This window comes from Fulmarus glacialis, unplaced genomic scaffold (assembly GCF_000690835.1).
Source record: "Fulmarus glacialis isolate BGI_N327 unplaced genomic scaffold, ASM69083v1 scaffold18435, whole genome shotgun sequence".
Classification (NCBI taxonomy): Eukaryota; Metazoa; Chordata; class Aves; order Procellariiformes; family Procellariidae; genus Fulmarus; species Fulmarus glacialis.
The window spans coordinates 1-10,222 of NW_009212581.1; the positions used below are offsets into that span (position 1 = coordinate 1).

Sequence of the window (10,222 nt, forward strand, 5' to 3'; positions counted from 1 at the left end):
CGTGGGCGGCCGCGTGACCTGTCTGGCGAATGCCATGGGGCCTTTTTTCTCCCCACCTCGTTTTTCTGCCCCAGCGCACGTGCTCGCGACTGGCCGCTGTGAGGGGAGGGCTTCTTTATCCCGGCCCAGGGCGGCTGGGCCCTTCCGAGCGGGCTAGGGTGGTGTTTGTGTCCCCTTTGCGAGGCCATAATTCATTTTCCCTCTGAGGGGATTTCCATTTCGTTGTTAAAGCACGGTTATAGAAGGAGGGGTGGTGGCAGGTGCGTGTCTCCTCATGTTGCTTCCCGGAGGGTGGCTCTCCCCACCCGGCACGAGGCTTTAGTTCACTCGCTGTTTGGGCAGAAAGGACAGCGGCTGCCAGCTGCCTGGGGCAGCAAGCCGGGCCTGTGGCTCTGGCTGCGCACCAGCTAGGGGATTTCTTCAGGTCTGGGATGGCTGAGGGTGGAACAACCCACCATGATGCTTCAGCCAGGTCTCGTGGGTCTTCTCAGTGCTGTCTTGTGTGTCTTTATCCTTGTTCCTTCGTGAACGCGTTGGCTTTAGATTACCTTTTCTTCCCCAGAAATCCTCAGCTACCCAAAATCTAACCATTTTAGAAAGGAAGCAATGTCCATCTTGGCTTCAAAATTAATAAGCTATGATATAAGCGACCATATAAAAACTAGGCTGAACTTCGTCCACATGACTCATTTTGCTCCATCTTGCTGGCTTCCCCTCTCATCTCTACTTAAAAACATTTTGCAGTGGTACTGTGCACCACTTGGTTTTTTACATCTGGTCTGCAGTTGAGAAAAACTGCTGTAAAGCTGAACACAGGGTAGCTTAGAGCAAAGAGTTCTTTTTACTAATCATGTAAGTTTTACCTAGTTACATTTTAGTGGAGTCTTCTGCATGTATTTATGTTAAGAGAAAATATTTATAGGCCTCCAAACAACACAGAGGGTCTTCTCGCATTTTTTGCACGTATGTCCTTAATGATTCTTTTTTTTTACTTATGCATATATATTTTAATAATTCCTCAAGAGATCTACTAAATTCAGTGTGGTAAATGCGGAACCTGTAGTATTTATTCTGTGTAAAATGTAGTTGTTCCAGAGCACAACTGAAGGAGGAGCACTTAAACTATTTTTGAAGACCGTAGGTATTTTATGATTATACGCTGACACGGAGGCAAGCTAAAAACATTTGCAAATAATGAAGTTCGGAAAGTTAAGAGGAAAAAAATATAAGCTATCATGAAATTTAATACCTTGGTGTACCAAGAGGCAGATGTGATGTATCTTGAGTGCTGGAGTTCTGCTTAATCTCCATGTTGCTTATTCTTATTCTTGCCTTGGTTACTTACGAGAGACTTATCATGCAGCTTAAGAATAAAAACAACAAAAAAAATCTGCACTGGTTTTTACACTGTGCCCTTTCTGTTGCTGCATTTCACTAGCAAGAGCTCTTTTTGTGCAGGAACACAGAACTTGGTGTCAATTTACGGGTACTTCTTTTTTTTTTTTCATAGCCTTCAGTAGCTAGTCCGTCATAGATCCACCCATAGACCTTCTTTACTGTAAACCAGCTATTCCCTGCCTCCTCTTCCTGCTAGCATTTCTGTCCAGAAGTTAAGGAGTTTGAAACTTAAGACTTCCTTGAATTTCTTTGGTAACAATCGACATTTAGAGAAGACTGGAAACAATGCTTCGGGTGATTGTGGAATCTGCTACCAATATCCCTAAAACCAAGTTCGGGAAACCAGATCCTATTGTTTCTGTTATTTTTAAAGGTAAGGAAAACTATCATAAATGTACTCAGGGAGGAGGTTTTCTGAAGGATAGTGCCCTATGTAAGTCTTTGGAAATCTGTGAAAACATGTTTTCCTGAAGTTACATCTGATGTAACTTTAGGGAAGACTTTAATTAGAGCGACAGGAGTTACCTGAATGAAGTTTGAACTGGGTGGAGTGCATTGGTCTCTTCTGGCCAGCAGTGCTTCTGTTTCAGGATCCACGTTTTACAAGCTTTTGCAAAGCTTAGCCCTTTGCTTTAAAAACCCAAATCTAACTGCATAGATAAATCCACTTTTAATTCTGGTATTGAAGATTACCTTGTTGTTTTCCATCTGAAAAAATCATTCCTCTGACTTGATTACTTTGCACAGCCACTGCTCACTGTTACACCAATTTTTATTGTGACTGGTTTATTCTTGTTATTACCAGCATGTTGAAAAACAATAGTACTATTACTGAAGGTGTTTGGTTTTGGTTTGGTTTTTTTACAAACTGAATTGCACTTTAAAATTTTGCCTGTTGAGATTATTTAATTTAAAATAAAGATTTAGGAAGGAAACCACATTTTACACTTTCATTGCTTGTCAGATACATAGGGGAGAGGGAGAAAACAGTGTGAGAAAATTAGCGTCTATATGTAAAGCTAATAATATTTTACAGTATATTTTACCTGTTGCCATCATTTCCTCACTTGGCTAGACAAAAGAAACTTGATTTCAAGTACTGGTTTATAGTTAAGGTGCAGAAACCTCCAAGCAATTTTGGATCATGTAATATGTTAAACCAAACTGTGACAAACAGTTATCTTAATTCCTGATCACCTGGTTTCCTAACTGTGCACTGAAATGGAAATGGTATTTCCTAAAGTACGAAAAATCATTGCAGGGGTTTGTCACCTTTAGAAACCCAATCTGAAATCATGACATTTTGCTGGAGGCAGGAAAAGGACAAGGCAGTGCACATCCAGTATCTGAACTTCCAAAATAAAAAGTTTTTGGATACTTTATTTCAGCATCAGAAAGATGTGATATCATTCAATTTCCTTTCTTTTCTTCCTATTTTTCAAATTTGTTTTTTTACACCCCTGTGTGTTAGGGCAAGTGCCTGAGCCTGTCTCAGTAGCTTTTGGAACTTCCTAATTCTTAAAATATTATTTTATTTGCCCTGCAAAAAGTTCTGTTACTGGTGTACTGTAATTTCTTTGGTTTGTTCCATTTGTTTCTGCTGCTTTTTAAGCATTCATATTCTCTTTTCAGTTCCTTGTCTTTCTCTTTGCTTTCCTGTCACAGTTTTGCCTCTCTTTACCTCCGCTCCTGCAGTTTCATACTCCAGAGTTGGTTTATGCCTTCGCTTCTTTATGCCTTAACTGTCTAATTCCTCCTTGTAATCTTTTGTTCCTACTGTGTGCTCTAATGCAATTCAGTTTTACCTAGTAAATATAAGTTACAGATTAATTTTTTTTCTCCTGCGTTGCTGGATTTGTTTCTCAGTCCTTCAGTTATCCAAACACAGGAATTGGGCAACAGAGATTAAAGGAATGAGTTTATCCTTTATGTGCTATAACTGGGATTTTTCATGTTCACAAACATGCTTAACCATTGTCTTAATTACAACTTCATAATTGTGACAGTTTTTCAGTAGGGTATTTAATTTCTCATTATACCTGCCACTTCTTTTTATGTGATTTTACTACATACCAACAGTCTGATCTTTTGCTTTCTGTCCAGAGTGATTCAAGGGGGCCAGAAAATATCAGGCTTTTGCCAGCTACTGAGCAGGTCTGATTTAATTTGTGAGTGGAGTACCTGGTTGCCAGGTGCAAAGGCACAGGGATCATCTCTGAAATATGTTGAACTTCTGCTGTTTATGTTTATAGATGTTTTTTATGTACAGCGTGTTCCTCCTCACCCTGTTAGTGTTTAGAGATGGGAAACCAGTCCTATTTTTGGGAAGATGTATGTCAAAGGGCAGCAGTCTTTAACAGTAGTCCATACCCATTGTAGCTTCTGGGGAACATAAAAAACACAGTTTGGAGTTTATTTTCCAGACTGGGAAAAACTCAGGCATTTGCAGTACTTTGGCCATAGCCCTGCATTTTCATGTTCTTGTTTTGACTCTGCAGTATTCTTGAAGAAGTCTTAGAGAACAGCACTCATTTGACAGAAAATTGCTGTGGAAGTTGACATTTCCTTAAACAGTGCTTTGTTCATTAGCTTTTTCAAACTTTAACTTCCATAGCCTTTGCTGATGTCAGGTTCAGTAATTTTAAGACTTCAATGAAAACACACAGTATCTTTCAGGATTAGACCTTTACAGCTATGCTGTGAAGAAAAACGCCATGATCCTACAACTCTTAGTATGTAAGTGACTCTGCGAACACTTACATGTTAGCACACATATGTTACTATAGTTACATCTATATATAGAATAGACTTCATCAAATTTGTATAACTAAGCTAGTTATAGTCTATACAGTCAGTACAATTAATACACTAACACGTATTAGGTACCTATTAAGAGGAATTGTTGTGATATATTTACAATAGAGGGGTTTTGTGCAAGCATTTGACTTTTTTTTACACATTTATTTTCAGTCCAGTGGGATGGAACTTTTCCTTTATTTACTCTAAGAACAACTCACTGTTCAAAGAGAACTACACCCTGAGAGTAAACGAGTATTGCTGTCTGGAACTGGGTGCTGTTACTGCAGAATTCTGAGTTCATCGTCACTCTACGTGCGACAAGTTATTAGTCAAATTAATATGAAAAACTGTTCCCATTTGCTGAAGTGGCACTAAGTGGTAATGACTAAAGCAGTACAATTCTTTTGGTTTGTCAGATATACCAAAATGGAGAAAAATGTGTCAGATTCTTGTCTTTGGGTGTAAAAATTGACACAATTGCTTGTACGTGCAGTCAATACTAGGACATTTAATGCTTTGATCATTCCTTTTGACTGCCTCATTCAGCTTTATACATTAAAAACTAATGTGAAATGGCATTCAGTTTGATTGGGCCAACTTGAATAAAATTTTTTTCCATTTGTGGAGATTAATTTTCCATTAATCTAAGAGCTTTCCAGCAGGCCTGCAGTAGTTCATACCTATGTTAGTATATATTTCAGTGTGTGAAAGAGAACAGTATTAGAGTGTAATTATTCACTGAATTTATGTTTTCTGTTTTGCAGAGAATTAAATTACCCTAGCTTTAATTTCCTGGTTTTTGGAGGTCTTCCCGTTTGATCCTCCAGTTGCTGCCACCGTACAATCTTAACTCTTCATTCACAAAAGTTTTATGGAAAACTTAGTGAACTGAAATGTGATTCTCTCTTGAATCTTAGACTTAAGACTGTTCTAAATAATGTTTGCTTCTGCTATTCCCCACCTGCTGAAATTGATAAAAATGCTATTTATAATAGAAGAAAAAATTTAAGATGTACGCATTGGTTGTTTTGCAGTACTGTAATTATCTTTCTAATGATGGAACAGTTATTATTTAAACAGCTCATCTTGAATGGATTTTTTTTAACACTGTGTCGTCTCATTGACTATCACTAAGTTCTTACTACACTCATTTCCAATTGAGAATATTAAAACGTGGTAGTATAATGCCTCTATCAAGATAAAGCAAGTAATGATTTCTTCTACAGCACCAAGGTTATTGTAGTTAGTTTTTAAAGAAACAAGTATATAGAGGGTCCTACCTGCATCCATTATCATTTCTTACTCTTATTTCTTGGTAGGGTGAAACTAAAAATGATGACGGGCCCTATCTTACAGTTTATCCTGATGTGGTTTACAGACTTGGCTACTGTAGCTGGATTCATTACCAGTAGAGGAAGGCAGCCTGAGGACCTGAAACTTATGTGAGCTCCTGGAATAACTGGGCAGTCCATCTTGCTCTGCTTGGCAAAGATTTTTTTTTTGGTGGGAAGAAGAAGGCTCTTTGCCAACAGTTTAAAAAACAAACAAAAAACCCCCAGTGCATTAAAAGAATTATTAAAAGTGTAATAAAAAGAAAGTCAGTAAAGTGAAGAAAATATATGCAAAATACAAGCTCGAGGAATGTGAATGCCACACTCAGACTGACTAAAATTACAACAAAAACACAATGTAAGCTGTGTTTCCCAGTGTTTTTCATCCAACTGTCACACAAATGCGTAACACAAAAAGCTTTTTTCTTAGTATAATCTAGAATATGCATATTGTTAGTGGAATCATAAATCTTACTCTTGTTTTTATGAAAATGAATAGTCCAGAGTGGAAAATTTTACTACTTGTCAAGAATTGTCTTGACTGTTGTTCAAGTCAGGGCTTTCCTTACCTTACAGAGTTACGTTTGAGCTTAGGCAGGGATCATATGACTTTTAACCATTAGTTGCGTCAGGATCAGGTCTGTGATTCACTATCTCCTTTACAAACAGCTGCAACTGTTCCTTTTTTCACCAGCACTGAGAACATCTTTTCTCTGACTCGCAGCTCCTATTTGTAGGGAGACTTGGAGTACCAGTGCCAAACCCCAGATATTCTGGGATATTCAGTTTTGAAAATGCTTTGTCTCCTGTTAGATACCATGAAGTTGAATTTCTCTTACTAGCATGTTAATTAGTTCTTTGTTCCGCAAAATGCGAGTCCACAGCATGTTATGTTATGAATGCTCTTTCCTTTGTGGTACGATGTGAGTCAATATCCTGTATAAATGGTAGATAATTGCTGTTACATAAATGTGAGTCAGTTCTCGCAATTTGCAGTATGGGCTGACTTTTTTTTCTTTCAAGTACATCCCACTCTCATCCAATAAAAAGAGCCATCACAGTCTACTGCTTGAATAGTGGGTATATGAACTTGCCCATGTGGCATATCTTTACTCTTGCTTCCCAGGCCTTTGCAACGTTTTCCTGGCAAAGTATAGCCCTAACTTGCAAATAATAAAAATGCTATTACCTTTACTGTAGTCCTTAAATACAAGGAGTGTGTCTGAAATTTAACCTTCTTGTGGTTGAGCATTTTATAGGTCAGCAGTTAGTTTACTGATGGTACCTAAATACACTCATGTGTTATCACTAATATATGCAGTTTCTGTTTAGAGAGCTGCATGTTTGCCAGTGGTCTTTTGTGCTGCTGAGTGTTGTGTCGAGACTTGTTCGCCATCAGAGCTGTATATGTATAGTGCAACTAAAAAGTAGAAATAAAGCAGTGGCATGTTACTTGCTTTGAACCTGTTGTAAGAACAGAATTTTGCTTCGCTTTTTAATAGGTGAGGGGGGCCTGCAAAGGGCCTCTGCAACACTTGAGCTGTACTGTTCCTCTCAGGAGAAGGAATTTGAATTGAAATGCCACACTATATGTAATTTACACCACACCCCACACTCCCATGATTTGTAGGTTGACCCAATGCAAATTTTACCATGAAGTATGGAAAATTTTTAATTTTTAGGCTACAGTAAATGTCAGTGAAGTGATCTGCATAACTTCTGGAAACCATTTTTTCAGGAAGGACTGCATTTCCTCTTATATGCATGTGTATTTCTGCTAATATTTGTTCATTTAAAGCAGAAAGTGCTGATACTGTAAGCATACCTCCTTAAGATTTTTTTCCCAAGTGATTCTATTTCAGAGCTAAACTCTTATATGTGTTTTGTAACTTGGATATGCTAGATGTGTAACACATTTTCTTTACTACTGAAGTTCATCACTTTGAGGTTACTGTTTAGTTTGATGTCTTTTAGTCTGTCTTCTTTCATCATTACTGAAGTTGCAGTCAAGGGTCATAAAAGGTTGAGAAACCTAAACATTAATTTTGCTTTTTGGGAATATATCTAGCTATGCTTAAACAAAACAGAACAAAAAGCCTCGACTACTAAAATTGCTCAGGGGACTTTTTGATTGTAAAATAGGCAGCTACTGGAAGAGGCAAAAACAATTGGAACATTTGGTTTAAAGATAAAACTGTCTTTTGAAAAGTGAAAGGACAAATTGTGATGTTTGTGTAGTGCTTTAGCAAAACCAGATCATTACACTTCCTTTGTATTTGCAGATGAAAAAAAGAAAACAAAGAAAATTGACAGTGAACTTAATCCTGTTTGGAATGAGGTAATTTTTTTTTAATCAATTCTTGGTCTTTTTAAAGACAAAATGCTTGTCAAATTGCTAAGTTGTGAATGTTGGTTAGAAACAGGAACTAGTAAATATGTGTTCTTTCAAGGTGTTAGTAAACGCAGGTGAATAGATTCATCTTGTGCTATGTATTACAATTCATTAAGTAATGTTTTTACATAAAAGTAGATAGATATCTGGTGAGTTTGTGGCCTGGTTTTGTTCCCTCTTACTTTGGACCAAATGATATTCAGCCACATGTATGGGAACATAACTGAATCCTTTATTATATACGAAGAAAAAACCCTACAGAATTAGAATGAATCGTGTTTTGAAGTTCTTCATGGTGTTTGTAAGACTGGTCCTATTTTGCATCTTCAGTAATGTTTTTCTTGGGGAAAATGTTTTCTTAGTAGTGTATTTTCACAATCAGAAATGAAAGTTAAAGATTATTCTTACATTTTGTAATTAGGAATACAAAGAAAGGGAACCTACAAATACTTGTCTAAATTCAACCAGTATTGCAGGGGAATAGTATCAGATAAGAAAATACTTATGTTACTATAAGGAAGTGGAACTGCAAAAGAGGTTATGGCTTAGTATTAAACAATTTAGTTCTTTTTCTGTTACTAGTAACTAGCAAATCAAGAATGTGCTATGAGCATGTTCCCAGATTTTTAACTTTGCTTTTGCAAATGTAAACTGGTCTAGTCTGTCTCTCACTAAACGCAAAATTTATTTCTGAATAATTTTATTGTATATGCTACTCTGCTGTTAATTAATTTACACATAACTTGTAATTATAATACGGTTTTGCTCTGTTTTTTTGTTTAGATTCTTGAATTTGACTTGAAAGGAATTGCTCTGGATAGTTCATCTTCCCTGACAATTATTGTGAAGGATTTCGAAACAATTGGACAAAACAAGTATGTTCTTTTTTTTTTTTCCAGTATTAAACACAACTTTCAATACAGAAGTCCAGGGAAGAAATGGACTTGATAGTTGCTGGAGAGAAATGACGGATGCAATTGGATGGTTTCTGATGTAATACCTACTTGTAGCCTGTAAGCCAGTGGGCTTTCCATCCCTTACCAGTTGGATTGTTAGTCTGAGGCAAAGTGTCAGCTTTCTTTTTATACTTAATTTTAGACATGCTGAAGCTAAATTCAAGGAATGTTTTAGGCATTTAAGGCAGAATTTGTGTAAAATTTAAATCCCTTCACCTATTACTGTCATTTGAAAACCACAGCTGCCATATTTCAGTTGGTGCTTACTTGTAATAAAGGTCCTTGTGTAACTAGATCTATGCCACTACAGATACACGGTGCAAGTTGTCATCCTGCAGAATGGTGCAGCGCAGTACCCAAGACTACTATACATAAGTGTCCAGAAAGTAGTTCTGAAGAACTCTTAATTGGCATTCTCAGAGCACAGCTAACACAAACCACCAAAAATTACAAAATGCAGTTAAGGCTCTTAATCATCTTTAAAAATCTCCCCAAGAGGCTGTATTTTATGTCACTTATTTATGTCTTGCCTAGAAAGAGGGGAAGCCTAACTTCAATTTCCTATCTTGTCTGGGGGGTTGAAGTCCTAGACTCATCTCCTGACTTAGTCATCAGGATAAATATGTTGGATAAAATACAAAAACTGTCTTGGGAATGGAATCTGGGTTTCTGTTTTTTTGAGTGTCCTAGCTAGTGGAGTCTATGAAATGTCAGGTTCCTACTGTGCTCTTCTTGGCCCAATGAATCATGAGTTCTCTTCACAGTCATTAAAAAGCTTGAACTTGAAAACAGAAGTAACTTCCCCAAGATCAGCTTGCAGAACTCTTTCAATGTCAGATGTGAGAGTAAATTCTCTCACACTGAGTAGGTAAATGAATCTGTCTCCAGTCGTTGGCCAAGTGTTATAAGCCTCAGGTTCGTTGCATTGGCAAGATTGGCAATGCTGTTGCTACCTTCTCTTCTGGTTATATTTTAAAAACGTTTAAAAATGGATTGAGGATTTTTTCTTTGGTTGGTGGTTTGGTTGTTTTGTTTTGTTTTGTTGGTTTTTTAAAAAGAAAATATGTAGTTTGATATTAAGAGAATCTTCTGTGAAAAGTAAATTGAATAACCTCAGCAGATGAAGAAAATGGGTATCTAGCTTCCCATTCCTTAGAGGAGGACTCTAGACTGTTATAAAAATGGGGTGGGAGGCCACTGAGAATTGCCTTTTCTGACATTCGTTTCCTGGAAAGGAAAGGCAGAGACTCCTACTATCAGTAACAGATTTAGAGTTTAGGTCTTTAGCAGATAGAAATACCCATTTTTACGATGCCCCTAACATGCAGGAATTTAAGGCTCTTTCC

General features: G+C 37.2%; 1 protein-coding gene across 1 annotated transcript in view; it reads left to right on the forward strand.

Annotated features, from left to right (window-relative positions):
• The first annotated feature begins 1,683 nt into the window (after nucleotides 1–1,683).
• MYOF (myoferlin) overlaps nucleotides 1,684–10,222 on the forward strand; it is a 72,570-nt gene continuing 64,031 nt past the window's right edge. Inside the window, exons 1-3 of the mRNA XM_009577933.1 lie at nucleotides 1,684–1,771; nucleotides 7,811–7,866; nucleotides 8,704–8,795. Of these exons, the coding sequence (XP_009576228.1) occupies nucleotides 1,684–1,771; nucleotides 7,811–7,866; nucleotides 8,704–8,795 (236 nt within the window). The remainder of the gene's footprint in view (nucleotides 1,772–7,810; nucleotides 7,867–8,703; nucleotides 8,796–10,222) is intronic.